Genomic DNA, 18052 nt, shown 5'->3' with positions numbered 1-18052 from the left:
GCTTTAAACAAAAGTACATTAATGGTGCTTTACATATAAACAACAAACTGTGATGGAAGCGTGTGAATGTAAAATTAAATAAAATCTGAGGGGGAAATAATGTCAAGAAGCACCAATGTAGGCAACAATATATAATTCATGTGGACATCAACATATTTGTGCTGTGGAAGGGAGGCTCCTGTGCGGAGCGTGCGTGTGCCCGACGACATTGACGAGAACCCGCACGCAGCTGTCAGTAGGAAATGCTGATTGCGGGTGTTGGATGTCCCCCCGCTGCGGTGCTTGGATAAATTAAACAAAGAAAGTCCTTTTTTGTTTCAGAATGAAGACAGTTACTTAAAGGATTGCTTTAATCTGGTGAGATTTGTCGCAGCAGGTCCGCATGTCTAACCGATGTAACCGAAACACTCAGCTAGCTAGCTAGGCTAACAGAAACAGAGAACACTATCGGCGCTAATGCTAAGAGTTAAATAAGGCTAGAATAAGCTAACACAGCTAGCTGGTAACTTAGCTAGCTAGCTCGCCGCTTGCAGGACGTTTGCTCTTCCAGGTTCTCACTCAGTTCAGCGGTTCCTTCCCCGGTGTGTCTCTCTTTTTTTTTTCTCTCCGTGTTTTCATTTTACGGAGGAGGTTGCGGAGCCGGAGCTGTGGCGGGGGGGCGTGCGGACAGGAACCCCCTGGCTATCCAGGCGGACGGATCACAGTGACACGCCGGTCGCGGGTGAGTTGAGCAGCGGAGTTGAAGTTGTAGTTGACCGGGGCAGCGGGGTGGACAAGGCCGTGGACGCTGCTGGGCGAGGGCCTGGCAGAACAGGGAGGGTGTTGACTATTAGCTACTAGTAAAGCGTTGCTCCTGTGTGCTGAATCGGGAAGTTGAGTCGATTCGAGAAAGGCCTCTAGAGAGGATATGACAACAAAGTGGCTGATGTTATTAGCTGCTAGCATGTAACCGATAGCTGTCGGGAGCCACCACTACATATATTAACCTGCTTCGTCAGCAGAGCACTGTATCACTACGGTTGCCGTGGGCAGCTTTGTTGATAAGGTTAATGCCATCGCGCTGGTACATGTGCGGAAGAAACTGTTTAGCAGCTCTGTCAACAGAAAGGTTATATCTGTCACTGTCTGTCCCGCTGATAGAGTCACATTGTGGGGAAGCAGGATAATACAGCTGGTGTGTAAGCTTTAGATATTTTTGTGTATTGTCTTCTGAGAACAGAGGAATGTGCTTTACAGGGTTTTTTTTTTCTAAATGAATGTGACTTAAACGCGCTTATTTTCCATTGTAAAGTGATTTTACTGGTTGATACAGGCTTCTGTGTAGGAAAAGAGCAGATATAGCTTCAGACATTGATCGTTATTAGCAGAAACAGTTACCTACATGTCACATTTGAAGTCGCAAGTAAAAACCATATAAGGCTGAAAGTAGTTTGGGGTTATAAAAACTCATTATGGCTGTGCAAGAATTATATGGCTGCTTCTCTGATCTAATTCTCTGATGCAATTTTATGAAGAGGAAGTGTTTTTTTATGGTCATGGTCATGATTTGTTGCTGAGAATCTTTGCATCTCTATCCACTGCAAATATGTTAAAGAAATTGTTGATGATCCAAGCATCTACAGGTTTCATTTATTACAGTTGTGATTGAACTGATGGCTGCTCTTTGGCAAAAGAAATCTCACCTCCTTCCGCTTATCTCTATTTTGTAAAGGAGAGATCAGAGTGGAACGATGGCTGAACTCTCCACCCTATCCCCATCACCCCCTGCTTTGGGTGATCCTCACACAGCTCCATCCATCTCTCCGTCCTCATCGGCTGTCACTGCTCCCAGCATCCCTGCTCCAGAGTCTGCCAGGGAGTTAGCCGTACCCAAGTCTTCCCTCTACAATGACAAAGCTTTGACTGGAAACTCTCCTTCAGCACAGTCTCGGGGTTCGGCCTTGAATCCCCCCTCACCCTCAAGTCCTCCAAAGCTCACTACTGAGACCCCTCTCACATCATTGGTACATGAGCCTGCTCCACAGGGAGAAGAATCGGTAGGGAAAGATGCAGAGACTGGAGCTCATGTTATAAAGCAGGAGACAACAACCAGTGACCCAGCATTTGCAGGGCTCTTGAATACTGAAGCAGAGACCCCAGCACTGTCAAGTGAGCCACCGGCATCCCCTTCTCCTGAGCTTAATCCTGGCCCTAATCTCTACCCCAATGTGCATGTCACCCACAATCCAAATCCTGTCATGGATGATGGTCAGTTTACCGCGGTCCAACCCCAAGCCGCTGCCGCCTTCAATCCTACACCTGCTCCTCCAGCATCCACCGATATGGCAGCAACAGCAGAAGAGGAGAAACCTCAGCAACAAGCACAAAACCCTCAAAGTCTGCCTCCTCCTCTCTCCCCAAAGCCTGACGCTTCCAGTGAAGCAAGGAAAGCAGAGCTGCCCAGCACCCCCACTAGAGCTGAACCCCCCAGCCCGACTGTCCCACTGATCCACGAGCCAGCCCCTGTTCTCCCAATGCCCAGACGGCCGGCCCCTGACACCCTTAGCTACCTAGAGTCAGCCAGCCTGATGTCGGGGACGTTGGAGTCTCTATCTGGGCTGGGAGAGGACGGCAGCTCTGTGGGCTCAGACTCAGAGATCAATGGCCTGGCTGTCAGACGCACTGATAAATATGGCTTCCTAGGTGGAAATCAGTTCAGTGAAACCGGGTAAGTATTAGAACATCAACTAAGGACTCACACTCATGGCCACGTGCAAAATATTGATCATTTCCACTCCATCAGTTTGGTCTAACATAAGAAATTAGAGACACATATTCAGTGTGGCTGTTTGTAGGAAAAAAAAGACACTTCTCTTTTTTACGCTAAGATTCCATGTAGGCGTATCACTATTTGCATTATGAGACATTATTAGATTATGGTCAGTCAAATCTAAATCCTGTCTGACTATCTTGCTTTCAATCAGCCACTTTGCCTTCCCTGACTGTCTCATTCATTCTGTCATCCATCTGCCCCAAAGAGATCTTCCTCTTTTCTCTGTCTCACCCTCTCTTTCCTGTCGTCCTCTCTTTCTCTGCCGCTCTAAACATATCTGTCCGTCCTTTATCTCCCTTTGGTCTGACTCAGATAATGCTGAGAGCGTTTTTATGACTCAGTATGTACTGACTGTGTGTCTATGTGGTATCACCCCTCACACCCATCTGCTCTCTTCCTCTCTTTTTTTTGTCTGATTTGCTTCTACTTTACTGACAAGCTAATTGCTCTCCCGCCGCTGAATAATTGAAATGTTATTGATTTACCATCAGTAGTGGCAGTGCATTCTGGTCAGTGCTATAGTTGTCCTGTTACTGAGCAATTCAGCGAAATGTGCAAATTAATGTAAAAGACAGACTGAGGTCATTCATTTGTGTGATTGGATTAGAGTTACAAATTTGTAAACATATCAGAGTGTGATTTTTAGGAGTATGAAAAAAAAAAAGTACTTCCCAGTTTTGTCAATGATGGAGTCATTTTATGTTACTCACTATTACAGTGAAAAGGACCTTCGAGTTGAAGTGGCCAGACAGAGGGAGGTAAAATGGCTTGACATGTTCTACAACTGGGATAAGTGGATTAAACATCGCTTCCAGAAGGTATGCATGTCAACCAATTAGATGTGTTTTAGATATACTACTATATATCCCTTGCTAATACCCCGTGTGTCTGTTCATGCATTATAGGTGAAGTTGCGCTGTAGGAAGGGGATTCCATCTTCTCTTAGAGCCAAAGCTTGGCAGATGCTGTCCAACAGCCAAGATCTCCTCGATGCCAACCCTGGAAAATTTGAGGTATCACTGTGACCATATTATTGTTTAACAGAGAGGCTGAAGGATATAACAAAAAAAAAAAACATGAGGTCTAGGATGTGGGTCACCAATTCACACAGAAGAAATACACAGGTGCAGCTCATTACACATAGATTTAGAAGCAGTTGTCCTGCAGTGTTTAACACAGAAAGGAGAAAAGAGGAAGAATGTAAAAAAACATTGTCCACTTCCTGGGAGTAACCATCCCACACCATCAAGTATCTATCACCCTTGTCTTTCTGTAGTTGTAGGGAGCAAGACATCTTTTCTATTTGAAGGTTTTTCTAAAGTCAGTATTTGGTTACACTCTTTTTTTACTTGCAGCCAAAACGATCTTCAGGAAGAAGATGCCAGCCTACATAAACCTTTAGGCACAACTCCAACTGTTACCATATTGTCAACAACACTAATGTCACAAAAAATATTTGCAAAGCTGGTTGTGGCTGTGTTGAAAGTATTTAAGGACAGTAAAGAAGCTACCATAGTTTGATTGAGTAACTAGCTCAAATGGGACCATTGCAATCAGGAGTTGTGGCTGAGTAGGGCAATTTCAGCTCCAGGGGTGCTAATGGGGCGCAGGCGCAGACCTAGCAAGCCGTAAGCCTCTTATCAGGACCGGTAATCCAGCCTGTCAGGGCCCTGCCTCCGTGACCATGCTGGAGGGGGGTCTGGCCTCAGCTGGGCCTGGGTCCCAGTAGTCTGCTTAGTATTGTTTTTGTTGACTGGGGAAGACTCACAATTGTGGATTCATACAGGGCTTTGCAGTCTAATCCACTTTGACAGCTTATTCGGACTCCATGAGTTACTAAGAACTTTTCTAAAACTTGTATCTATTTTTCACTGCAGGAGCTCGAGAGAGAGCCGGGAGAGGCTAAATGGCTGGACATTATAGAGAAGGATCTTCACAGACAGTTTCCCTTCCATGAGATGTTTGCTGCTCGTGGTGGTCACGGGTAAAAAGAACAACCTCACACCCTCAATCTGTTTTACATCAGAGTAAACATATATGATTTATGAAAGTAAAAGCTACACACTGACTGGAGATTTTAAGGAACCACAATTTTTTGATCCTGCATGGATCTTTATACAACTGTACAAATGTGCATATATCTGTCAGTAACTAAACAAAGATCCCATGGAAAATTGGGCTGGCACCAAGAAGGTGCAAATTAGAGTAAAGTAAATTTTAGACCCATTAATAAAAAAGAAAATGATTGCAATATGAAAATGAGGAACTTAATAAAAATATGAAATCAAAATACATTTAAGAATATGATAATAAATGTTCTTTTAGAAGGTAACGGATTGAAATGTAGTGTCAGTATTATTTTTATTCTGTGTTTTCAGTGGCATTTGTCTGCACTAGACTACGGGCTGATTCCCATTAACTTGATTTGTATTGTTCCCTGAGTTAATGAGAGATGCATAAACTGATCAAGTATTTTTGTGGATTTAGCCGCTGGATAATTTTTCTTGTTTGTTCCTGCAGGCAACAGGATCTGTACCGGATCCTGAAGGCTTACACCATCTACCGGCCTGACGAGGGCTACTGCCAGGCCCAGGCTCCAGTGGCTGCAGTGCTGCTTATGCATATGCCTGCTGAGGTGAGGGGCAGAGACACTGGGGTACAGGTTTTCACTTGAAGGGAAATCAAAAGCGTTCATTAGTGTTCTGTAATGATTACTGAACAGTCTGATTACTCTACATAGCGTCATAAACACATTGTGTTGGTACTGCCAATAGTCTAGAATGAATGGAAAAATTAAATACCTTACAATTGACTGACACGCAGTCCAAAATCAAGCAAATGTTTGACATTTTTGCTCGAGAAATGGCTGAGATGACAGATTAACAAAATAGTTGGCATTTTATTTTGATATGATTGTCCAATCAATTAATCAACTTATCGTCACAGCTCTATACATTAGACAGAATAATTTACAACTTCATGCGAGACCAGTGAACATACTGGAAGATGAGTTAGCATCAGAATTTAGCACATCACAAGATTAGTAATCATGGAAAGTCTTTGTTTAAGCAGTGCTCTGAAAACTGAAACCAATACAAAACTGTAACTTCATTTGGTTCGTATTTCATGGGGTTACTTACTAAATTAAAAATAGTAGGAGACAGCAGACTGATGACGCTGCTGAAACTGTCGACAAGGTGTCCTGCAAATATTAAGCGTGTGCAAAACAGACGGGACTAAAGTTACAGTTGCATCTCTCTGTAAATGTGAGGGCCGACCTTATCTGTATTCTGACAGTTTGAAACCTGAGCTCATTCAGTCGCCCGTACAAATGGGTGTATGCCAAAAGCTGTCTGTGTGTGGGAGTGTGTGTTATTTTCTAATGACACTAGGGCAGTTGCTGTTGTTGATCTGGTAGCAGCAAACAAAATGTTTCTTTATCTATTATAGGTGTGGTCACAGTTTCAGTTGCGACAAATAGACATGGAGGCCGTATATATCACAGCTTCACCATCATTCATGCACAACAAACAGGACGACGGATGAGTGAGAAGATTTAGTTAATTGATAATAATAACAATCATCATATTAATATTAATATTGATAACAATAATAAGAATAGCCCCAAAAAGAAGCAGCAAACAAAAATGGGAATCAATGCCATTGTGTTTCAACTCGCTACTTTCTGATAACATTTCAACCTCATATGCAGTTGATTGCCAAGCTTACTGTTATAATTTGGTTCTGTTTCACAGCAAGCTTTTTGGTGCCTCGTCCAGATATGCGAGAAGTACCTTCCTGGTTACTACAGCGCCGGACTGGTGAGTGAATTAGCTAACTCATGTCTGTCTTTGTCAAACCGTCATGTTAGTGTTCTCAGCTTTATTGACTCATCATCTCTGTCTTTTAGGAAGCGATCCAGCTGGATGGCGAGATCTTCTTCTCCCTCTTAAGGCGTACGTGTCCAATGGCGTATCGTCACCTTAAGAAGTTCAAGATTGACCCGATTCTCTACATGACTGAGTGGTTCATGTGTATCTTCTCTCGCACCTTACCATGGTCATGTGTGCTGCGTGTATGGGACATGTTCTTCTGTGAAGGTACCTTTCAGATCCAAGTTTCAGTGCTCTTTTCTGTTTATAGCTGAACTGTTTACCTGCATTTACCTTTAGTTGAATTATAATGATTTAGGAAGAAATTGCAGAAATTCTTTATCTAGCATACATTTTTAGACTTGTTTGAGTAGAAAAGTTTTAAGAATTCAGTTTTATTTATGCTCTGCCAGAAATATGATTCAATTTCAATTAATTCTGTGGTTGTAGGGGTGAAGATAGTGTTTCGTGTGGGTCTGGTGCTACTGAAACAGATGCTCGGCTCTGTGGATAAACTTCGGGAACTACAGGGCATGTATGAAACAATGGAGCGTCTAAGGAACATCTCACCTGACCTGATTAGAGAGGACATATTGGTACAGGAGGTGGGTCTCTTCTCTTGTCTTCATAGACAATGAACATAAACAAAACCTGCTTCTGTTTTTACTCAGCTACACGAGTTATGAGTCACTTTGTCCTGTAGTGCCCAGTCTAGTTATCTTCACTTCCTCTGTCTGTCTCGTCCTTGTCTGATGTGTCGTACAGATTATCACGCTCCCGGTGACGGAGTCGCTTATAGAGAGGGAGTGCAGCATCCAAGTAAGGAAGTGGAGGGAGTCCAGAGGGGAGCTGACACACCAGCCAGCCCGTCGCCTCCACGGCACGAGGGCCATCTTTGAGTACAAACGCCGTGCTGCCTCCATCAGCTCCGGCGGCAGCTTCTCTTTCCTGGGAAGCCCGATCCCTCCGCCAGGACCCCTCAGGGCGTCTTCCAGCCTCCTCTCACTCCCTGGCTTCCGCAAGTCCAAGGCTCCTTTCCACTCCCACAAGAAGAGCTCCTTCTCGGGGCCATCAGGAATGGAGGGCCTGCCACCTCAGTCCCCACCTGCAGTAACATCAAGCCCAGGACGAGGCCCCAGCCATAAACCACCCATTCCTCCAGGGGCAGGTCAGAGGGCACCCACACCCCACATTCAGAGCCCACTAGTAGGGGGTGCAGCTAGCTCATCACGTGGGCCTGCTCCGGCCTCAGAAGGCACCACAGCACAGGGCCAGACTACGGCTCCTGCCCCAGCACAAAGCACAGCACCTCCAGCCACCGCTCTAGCCCCCTCACCTAAGATCGTCTCTGAGCAAATTACTCCGACTATCCCCTCTCCTACTGCAAACAATTCCCCTCTGCCGCCATGTCCAGATTCAAAAAAAGAAGCGGCGCCTGCAGCTGATGCCACAACTGGAGAAGAAGAGGGAGGGAAGAAGAAGAAGAGGAGCAAGGAAGACAAGAAGAAGGAAAAGGATGATGAGAAGAAGAAAATGAAGGAAAAGAAAGAAAAGGAAAAGGCTGAAAAAGAGAGGCTCAAGAAGGAAAAGGAGAGGCTAGAAAAGGAAAAGAAGAAAGGGGGGAAGAAAAAGGACAAAGGGGGAGGAGAAGCCGAGGACAAAAATGGAGCTACAGGAGCGAGAGATTCGGCCTAGTTTGCCTCCCCGTCATTCCAGGATAATGAAAAGGGACGTTGAACAAAAAAAGAGGTCAGGGGAACAAAAGACCCCTAGAAACAGAAAGAGTGATTAATAAAAAGATGGGATGGCTTCCTGTGTAACACATTGTTTTGAAGACTTAAAGTAGTCCTAGGACTATGGTGGAGAAAACTGGATCATGGTTTTGATAGCACCTCGGGGGGAGGGGTTTTGCCCCTCACTCAACGCTTTCTTTTTCACAGAGTTTTAGTAAGATGGGACAAATTTCCTTTTTCAACTGGAGCATGGACTGTGAACCTGAATAATTTTTCAGAAGATTACAGTCATTATCTCTTTTTAGTTTTTTAAAATTATTTTGTTTTTCTTTCATTTTTATTATTTTAATCAGATTGATGGCAGTGGTTAGAGAAACATCGACTCAAACGATTGTTGAACTGAAGGTTTGCAGAGATAGTTTTGGTGCCATAGAGTTTGTAAATAAAGTCTACCTACAGAACATAGGATCCTGTTAACACTCCATACACCCCATCAGTTCTCATCTGTGGACAGGTTATTTGGATGCCTGGGACAAAAAGAAAAGAAAACCCTATGAAGTCGTCTCAAACGCAGGCACTGAGGCAGAAATGCTAGTAATGTTGTTGAGGATGTATTTATTGTCATGTTAAATGTTGTGAGTGAGTGTGTGCCTTAGTAGTATAGTGAAATGTGTTACTGTTCTATGTGGCTCTCCCTGTTTTCAGTCTGCCTGCTTTTTTTTCCTCAAGTCAAACCATCGTTGAATCATGTGTGGTTCTTCCCCAAATTCATTGGAATTAATCTCATGGGGAAAATCAAGGAATGTCCACAGACGAAAGAGGGAGAAAATTAAAAAAAACAACGACCAGACACCATGCAGTGGTGCCTGTGGTAATGGTTTGTTTATGTGTGTTTTTTGTCTCTGACAAAAACAACACACAGGGAGCTTTTTATTGTTTTGATTTCAGGCCTCATTTGCAATTTTGTGTCCGAGGTTGACTTTTCAACATTATGGATAAACTGGTCGTGCGAAAACATGCGATACCCAGCAGTGACCGTGCACAAGTCCTGCAGACCAAATGTCCATCTGTAAAAATTGTATTTTGCTTTTGACGAACAAAATCCAACATATGTGTTTTATTTAGCCAAATTTCAGTATGGGTAAGAACTTATGTTCATTCACCCATTAGAATGTGATTTCAAGTATCTTAAGAGAATGAAGGATGATTTTTGCACTTGTGATTTTGTCACAAAGCACCACTGAAGTCGACCACTCCGATAGTGTAGTAACGTAGAAAACGAGAGCCAACAGGCCGGTTTCAGAGTTTGAAATCTGTGCCTCAAGGACTTATAGGACGCCACTTGACTGGAGGTGCCAGGTGTGCCAATGTAGCATTAACCTCTGATCTTTGACCTTTGGGCTTTGTTGTATTTATGTACAAAGTGGTTAATTTAATCAAATATAGTATATTATGAATTACTATTATTATTATTTTCGATCTGACTATTTTTCTATGTGAGTTAGAGACACCTGGTTGACTGGAATGATGGCTGGCTACACACAGTGTAGTTGCAGGGGGATCATTTAAGTGTTTATTTTTGATTTCCTTTTTTTTTTTCTTTGCACGCTAAGTCCTCTGCTTTTACACAACAAACTTGATGCATGTCTTTGCTATTATTTAAGTTTACTGTCATTGTTGGTTTGGGTCAACTCTAGGTTCACGAGTCTCCAGTTTACTGAAGTGCAGTATTAAACAGACTTGAGTGGAAATATGGGCCTCCGACAGAACAAACAGTGAGATGAGTGATTCAGACAGAAGTTTTGGGAGTTGAAGGTCTTAATCGTACTGTATAATATACTTTGAGGTGATTTGAATAGTCCTTTAATTCGAGATCTTAAGTATGTCTGTCTCACTAAGTTGTGTTGTAACATTCATAATAACTTATGGACTAACTCCCTAACCTATTTACACTCAGTGTTCTGTACTGTAAAATATTTATGCATACTTTAAACTGCACTGAACCCCATCAGTATACGATGAATAGTGCCAGGTAGTTAGTATAAAACCATATGATGGCAAAAAAAAAAAACATAGATGCTCTTTAACTGTGCTGTCTTTGTAGTTAAGGATTAGAGGGACTTTCGTGTAATTGTAGCCAACATGTCCTCCATATTCATTGTTTTTCACTTATTTCAGGTCTTTACATGGCTGTCATTTAAATATATAAACATCACACACTCCCTCCCTCCTCTATTTTGACGCCACTGCATTTATAGGCACAGATTAGTGTAGTGTTAGTGAGGATAAATTGAACACATCTATGCAAACCATCCTCCATCATGACTGTTGATAGTGTGCAGACAGCAGCACTAATAATGACGATCAGATTGGTGCCAGGGAATAATGAAATTTGTGCTTCAGTAGGTTTTTCTGCGCACACTTTCAGGCCCGTGGACTACAATATTTTATGAGCAATATGTCCTCGCAGCTCATGCCTCAATGATGTTGTCATTTCTCTTTGTTCAGAGGGCTCGAGATGTCATGAAGTTCAAATTAACCTCTCGCTAGCTTGTGGAATCAGCACTTCCCTCTGCAATATTGAGGACAAGAATCAAGGAAATCCATTTCTACAGGTCCTTTGTGCATTTCTGCAATGATCCTTAAATTTGTGGTTCTTGGTTACATTTGATTGGGAATGACCCCACTGATGCAAATGTTTAAAGAAGCGTTTTAGCTGTTTCTCTCCCCATGCCGTTATGTCTTTTGTGTTTTTAAGTTTACATGTCACTCTCTCTGGCGAAAGTGAAATAAAATCATAGCTAATTGAATTCATTCCTTCAGATCTACAACTGATGTATTTAATTGATGATGATAATGACATTTGTGATGAGTAATAAACCATAATATATTAAATCATGTTGTTTTTGTCTTTGTTTTTGGGTTTTGAAGTGTGGGGTGTGTTCTGTATGTGGATGATTATCATGAACAGTGGTCATATTGTGTGTCTACATAAAATCAATTTCTTTACTATTAGAGCAGCAGCATTTGCATGGATTAGATTTATCTTTCAGGCTCCTGTCTGTACATGCAGGTGCAAAGAAGCTCCACTAGATGTCACTAGATGTGTGTTCATGAGAGATTTAGCTAATTATTTCACCAGACTTGTTTTCTCCCTTTCACCCTGTCCCACAGAGCCAACTGAACAGAGACGCTATTGTACAAAAGGAAAGAGATTTTATTCACAGTTTGTCCCTTTTATTCATTACAGAGGAAAGGTGAGGAAGAGTCGAGTTGTGCTGAGAGCTTATGGAAAAGAGAGATGATTTGTTGGATGCAGGAAGGAGCGGAGGGAAAGAAATCGAAGATTTGAATGTTTTCTTTCGCCCCTTTCTCTCCTCTCCTTCAGTCTTTTTTTTTTTTCACTTTTCAAGGAAAAAAGTTGTCGTCACTTTAAGGAGGCAACTTTTTTCCTCTCTAACCTGCAAATGGTCTCCCTCCTCTCACCTATTTCACTCTGAGAGGACATCTTCAAAATTTGGAATGAGGCCCTCATGCTTTGTGTGTCCCCCCCCACCCTTCTGGTGTCTTCTCCTCAGATACTGAGGGGAAGCAGAGGGACACACTTCATTCACACACCTCAGAGGCTGAAGTGACAGCAGGTAGAGATATAGAGGTGAGAAGATGGAAGATGGTTGCAAGGAAAGAAAAGGTTTTTGAGAAAAGCTTGTGGATGGAAATGATGTTACAGGATAATTTTATTGAAAATCAACCCTATTCCCCATAAGCAAACATAGACATCCCACGGGCATCGGCACTCTCATGTGTCAGCGTGACAAGTCTTTGGTTTGAACATGAGCGGCTGAGCACATGGGCGTACACAAAAGGTGAGCAGGGAGGAAGAGGAGGAAAGAACAGGGCAGGGAAGGCAGGATAGCAAAGGGATTGTTGTCTTTCTTGTCTTCTAGCTTAGTCTTTACTCCTCCTTCTCCTCTCCGTGTGTGATGACATAGCAGATGTTCTTGTAGTCTACGTTGCCGGCAACATCTGGGGGGAAGGCGGCCCACATGTTCTTGATCTGAGGGAGGAAATGAGGGTAGGAAATTTAGCATGACAGGGGATCTTAGTTAGAGTATTTAAAGGGATACATATTTTTGATCAATTGGTCGAGATATCCTTTTTTCTTTTTAAAGTTGAGCACACACACTTTAAAGGCAGCTTCCTTAGCAAAACTGCTAGGATTTGAGCACAACTTTAACTTTATTGTTTTGACTCATAATATTCTGCTCAAATAATATATTATCAAATAAGTAACCACTCAGTCTTAAAAATGGATGGATATATTAGTGCACTTTTTCTTTTGAAATTAAGGGAGAACCTCCCTTGCTCTTTGGGATATATTGAGTAACAGCTGGCAATGATACCAATGAGCCAGTCTGCCAAAAACAAGTAGTATTCCTCTAACAGGTTGATGAGTTTACCTCGTCCTTGGAGAACCTGTCGCACTGAGTGGTCAGGAGCTCCTCAAGGCTGGAACAGAAAAACAGAAAGAGTCAACAAATTTGAATCCATACAATCTAGACACGTGTGATGAACATTAAAGTCCTTTTTAGTTTAGTTTATTTCGGTCATTTTCCAACTTATAAAAACACAAAAATACACTGGTAGATAAACAAATAAGGTGATTATTAAAAAGGGCTCACAATTCCTTCTTGATGCTTCCAGTACCCTCGGGGTCCAGGACCTTGAAGGCGCTAAGGATAACGTCCTCGGGGTCAGCACCTGGTGACGACAGGAGGAGGAGGTTTGTTAAAGTAAACGCAGTAGAAATAAAAGTACTCCATTATGAGTGAAGGTGCTACATTCAAATGTTACTTAAGTAAAAGTATAGCAGTATGAGCAACAATGTGTATTTGTACTTGAGTAGTGTACTGATGACTGAATATACAGTAGTGACCCTCAGTGTAATGTACGTAATGTCGAACACAACATCTGTGGAGTGACAGCTGGTGAAAATGAGATGCCTACCCTTCAGCTTCTCGCCGAACATGGTGAGGAAGACGGTGAAGTTGATGGGGCCGCTGGCCTCCTTGATCATGGCCTCCAGCTCCTCATTCTTCACGTTCAGTTGGCCTAAACAACCCGAAAAATGTCCACATTAGTACAAGCAACCATGAAACACATAGTCACACATGGATTTATCACAATGCCGCTCACCCATTGAAGCCAGCACGTCCCTCAGATCATCTTTGCTGATGATACCATCTCTGTTCTGGTCAATGATTGTGAAAGCCTGAACAGAAGAGAAGCGCACAAGGGTTTATTACTTGATGGACAGATGGGGAGAGGGCATGCAAGATGTGTGCAAGACCTCGACACACTTGAAAAGGACTCCTCACTCAACAGTTTTTCCATTCAAGTAGCAACTGGAAAGTATCTTTGACACGGTGCGGTACAAATGTTAGAGGATATTGTGCAAGAAAAAGGTTGCACCCAAGGCAGTGGTAGCCTTGAGAGGGGCATCGTTGGTGGGGGTGCATGGGATGGGGTGACCCCGAGTCTTTTCTTACATGTTAATCTGGGAAAGTATCATTAGGGAACAGCTGTCTGATCTGCTCACCCTGCAGAACCCACATCTATGAAACTTAAGCTAACCCTTTGGACTTGAACTTGAACTCAGCTACTAACCTTTCCCATCAACCTCTCCCTCTCTGGCTCACACACACACATATACACACTTTCCTTACCCTGACATATAAAAAATACGTCAACCCCGGCTGCTATATTTCCATCTGTGCAATGTGTTAAGATCACCCTAATCATCATGTCAGGCATTCCCAAAGTGGCACTCAAGACGCCTGTATCATTTATCGCAGCAGGAATGTTTCCTCTGTTTGCGGTCCATATCCCTTGACAACACACTGAACACACAGACACCATCTTTATCCGATCTCTTGACAGCCCATCCTTATAAAATCACATCTCCCTGACCTTACTGAACTCCAACACGCGCCCTTAACACCCCACTTTCTCCTTTTGATTTCTCCTCCCCTGCTTATCAAATCGCTTTCAAAAGTCATTAAATAAAAGATTTTAAAGGAATAAAAGCTCTCTTCTTTCTCTCCTCAGTTTCTCTGCTCCGCTTTGAAATACAACTATCGAGGCCCAGTTGTTCTAGCTGGCCTCTCAGCCTTCAGCAAGAGCCTTAAGGAGATGTGTGAGTGACAGCTGGGGGGAGGTCAAAGGTGAGCAAAATGCGGAGAGCTTCAGATGGTGACAGAAATTTCAGAGCTCCTCCTAATGACATTCTCGTGCTTATTAAATTGTCAGGGGAGAAATGGGGGACAGGCAAAATAGCAACTGCTGTGAAAATAGATCCAAGAGCTGCTTAACCAAAACTCTAATTTTGGTGTCAGAACTGAAACTCCACCAGCTTTAATTCAGAATCATAATAAAGATTCTTTACATCTATAAATTAACCAGAGGTGACACATATATCTGATGCATCCAGAGGCTCATACAGTGGAGAAAGGAGCCGCTGTAGGGATGAAGTATGACTGTGTGGACGGAGGAACCTCACCTCTTTGTACTCCTGAATCTGGCTCTGCTCAAACATGGAGAACACATTGGAGGAGCCGCCGTCTCCTGCTGCCTGCCTCCTCTTGGCCTTCTTTGGTGCCTGGGTTACAAACACAGGAGTGAAATCCTCACGTAAGTCAGTTTTTTTTTACCTCACAGTGAAGCTACTGAGTGTTGCAAAGGCAACAAACTCTTTGGCTTGATTAAACAATGTATTCCTGCGTATGTTCACCAAAAAGAGTGATTTTCTTGTATTAAATTCATTAATTGTTTGAAGATTAAAATGGTAAAACTACAAAACAAAATTAGCAAAAAGACTTAAAAAAAGAAGAATATTTTTCTTCTTCCCTGTAATGTGAATCATGTCACGACCCCCATATTTATCCCTTAAAGAGGTCTTGACCTCCAGGTTGGGAGTCACTGCTCTATCAGTTACTACAATTTCAATTGCACTCTACAGGTTAGTTCCAATATGACATACATTTTTGGCTTATGAGTATAAATGAACTGTTTTTTAAAATCATTTCCCTGACTTTGGCCCTGCAAATGTTTGAGTTCACCATGCAATCTGAAGTGCATTCTGTAAAACTAGAAATTTACAACACATCAGTACCCAAACATCCTGCAATTATGCAAAAATCCACAAAAAAATGTCAAAAATCACTTGAACTAATGATGCAAATGATGACAAATGCTCCCATCGTTTTGTCAATTTTGTTCATCAAAAAGTGGAGTTAATCCAGAGGGATGGTTTGATTCCCCTGTAGATATTCCCACCAGCAGAGTGTAGAGATGTGGGAACCCTGGTACTCACCATCTTGAGACGGTTTGAGTGGAGGTTTGGATGATCAAGAAGGAGAAGATGGTGTGAAGCCGCGTTATACGTATATTCCCGGGGGCTTATATACCCACGCAAGCCAATCTAACTTTAGCCACAGCCTCAAGTTTGGATGGGGATAAAAAGAGAGGGGCAGAGAGAGAGAGGGAAAGGGAGAGAGAGAGAGACGGGATGACCAAGGATGAACTGATGGCAAAAGTGAAGGAGACAGAATGGCTGTACGGCGTATCACCTTACAGGAGATCAGAAATAGACCCAGGAGTCTTGGAATTAAGTAAACCTGATAGCTGAGGGACCGTGCTGCAGGTTTGCAGTCCCACGTGGACTAATAAGGACATTCGGGACATAGATGCTTGTTGGACCTCTGGACACTGTCTCTCCACCCTCCTTCTGTCCATCTCCATCTGCCTGACTGCCCGCCTGCAGAGAGGCACAGCAGCCGCTCACTGACTTTATTTTTGGTTTGTGATGTCCATTGCGATATTACAGACTGAGACACAAGCATTCTATACTCTCAGCAACTGATGCAGCTTTTACCCTGTATGTGCACGGCCCTGCTTTCTTATTTTAAGTTGTGACAAATTAATGCCAATGTCAAATATAGTATTTTCTCACAGAAGTTATGATGGAGGGGGCTCTGTAGTGACAGAAGATATGTACTCTTGGATGTCAGCATCTATCTTATTACTTGAATTAATCAGTAGCCTAATTTAATCAACTGACAACAAACACGTGTAAAACTGCACAAGGCAATATTAGAAACAACTGGGTTGAAAACACACTTGAGTTTATTGTCATTTTCTTTTCTCCTACTAGCGCTGCTAGTTTTTGTGGTATTGTTTACACACTGTAAAGGAACATCTTATCCTAATTCTGCAGAAAAAATGTGCCTTGTTACTGCACTATATATGACATTATTCACTCATCAGTCACTATAATGATCAATGTGTAAGCAGCATTTTACTGTTGTAGCTGGCTGAGGTGGAGCTAGTTTTAAATACTTTATATAGTGTTAGGTAGTTTAGTCCATTGATTTCAAACATAGGGGTCAGGGCCCTCGTAAGAGGCACAGATAAATCTGAGGGGTGGTGGGATGATTACTGGGAAAGGAAAAAAGAAAAGTTTGTGTTATTACCTCATTAATATTGTAAATTGAAAAAATAAATAAATAGTTCTGAGTTTGAATTTCTTCTCCAGATGCACATTTGTCATATCTGAAATGTGACATGGAGTCCCAAGTAGAGACTGCATTTTGTAAGCCATAAAGATTAAGAGCTGTTGTTTTATTTTTTAATAACAGTTTATTTTATATAATGTTTCTACAAATGTTTCTTTTCATAGGAAAGATTAACGTGTAAAGCAACTTGTAACTTTAACTGTCAAATGTATAAAGAAGCATAAAAATGGAAATAGAAACACTTATTTAAAATGTTAAACATGTGTAAATGTTACTTTCCACCATAGAGGCAATTATGTGTCTATGAAAAGAGTTTCATATTTATATTTTATTATGAGCAGCAGTTTCTCAAATATCAAAGCATCTAATTTCATTACTTAAAGTTGCTGGTTCATGGAAATGTAGGTATCTGTCTGTTTCCTGTTTTCTTTGAGGACGGGATGACTTTCGTTGACAATGTACTGTTTAGGAGAAAGCACCATTAACCTCTGACTGCTGTCACCACAAAGGTGTGTGTTTGGTGATTGGCCTCAGTCATGAACACTTTCCCACCTGTTTGCCCTCAGCCCCCCCTCTCGCCCCGTCTACCCACACCGTAAATATAAGGGGATTACTTGGCAGGGTGATGGCAGCAGACATTCCCAGAAGAACATAAAAGGGACAGCTGAGGGCGACCAAAATAGCTAAATAAACTTGACTGTCTGCCAACGCGTCAGGCCCTTTGAGCAAAATGCTTTCCTTCATTAGTTTTTCATACTTTATATCCAAATTTACCCCAGATAATCTGTTTTCATTTCATTAACAACTTTGCTAATCTTGTCTATTGGAGGAGTTTATTTTTGCGCCCTCCGTCAGCTCTCTGGTTGGGACTGTTTGTGTTTCCACTGATCTCCTCGGATGTTCAATGATGAGTCATGTCCATTGGTTTCCACTCGTGTGGTAATTTGGATTAGGCAGACGTTTGGTGTTCAGGACACCCAGAACCCAACGCTGGCTGTCAGTCCTCCCCATGTGTGCCTATTGACCTTTGACCCCTGGTTTACTTGATTTTCACCACCTTGT

General features: G+C 42.4%; 2 protein-coding genes across 2 annotated transcripts; one reads left to right on the top strand and one right to left on the bottom strand.

Moving 5' to 3' along the window:
* The first annotated feature begins 204 nt into the window (after positions 1 to 204).
* On the top strand, positions 205 to 8467 carry tbc1d10b (TBC1 domain family, member 10b). Its single transcript, XM_073494751.1, has 10 exons — positions 205 to 721; positions 1712 to 2707; positions 3531 to 3630; positions 3718 to 3825; positions 4690 to 4796; positions 5333 to 5447; positions 6568 to 6633; positions 6723 to 6912; positions 7135 to 7289; positions 7450 to 8467. The coding sequence occupies exons 2-10, from the start codon at positions 1731 to 1733 to the stop codon at positions 8377 to 8379; spliced, it is 2748 nt and encodes a 915-aa protein (XP_073350852.1). The 5' UTR covers positions 205 to 721; positions 1712 to 1730; the 3' UTR covers positions 8380 to 8467.
* A 3152-nt stretch (positions 8468 to 11619) lies between these two features.
* Positions 11620 to 15905, bottom strand: mylpfa (myosin light chain, phosphorylatable, fast skeletal muscle a). The gene is made up of 7 exons (XM_073493825.1): positions 15790 to 15905; positions 14977 to 15075; positions 13614 to 13689; positions 13425 to 13529; positions 13100 to 13178; positions 12878 to 12926; positions 11620 to 12474 (listed from the first exon to the last, which is right to left on the bottom strand). Exons 1-7 carry the CDS (start codon positions 15790 to 15792, stop codon positions 12373 to 12375), a joined length of 513 nt encoding a protein of 170 aa, XP_073349926.1. The 5' UTR covers positions 15793 to 15905; the 3' UTR covers positions 11620 to 12372.
* Between the last annotated feature and the right edge of the window lie 2147 nt (positions 15906 to 18052).

Source organism: Pagrus major, chromosome 23, assembly GCF_040436345.1.
Source record: "Pagrus major chromosome 23, Pma_NU_1.0".
Lineage (NCBI taxonomy): Eukaryota > Metazoa > Chordata > Actinopteri > Spariformes > Sparidae > Pagrus > Pagrus major.
The sequence above is the reverse complement of the archived record's forward strand: the minus strand, read 5'-3'. Positions and strand labels throughout refer to the sequence as shown.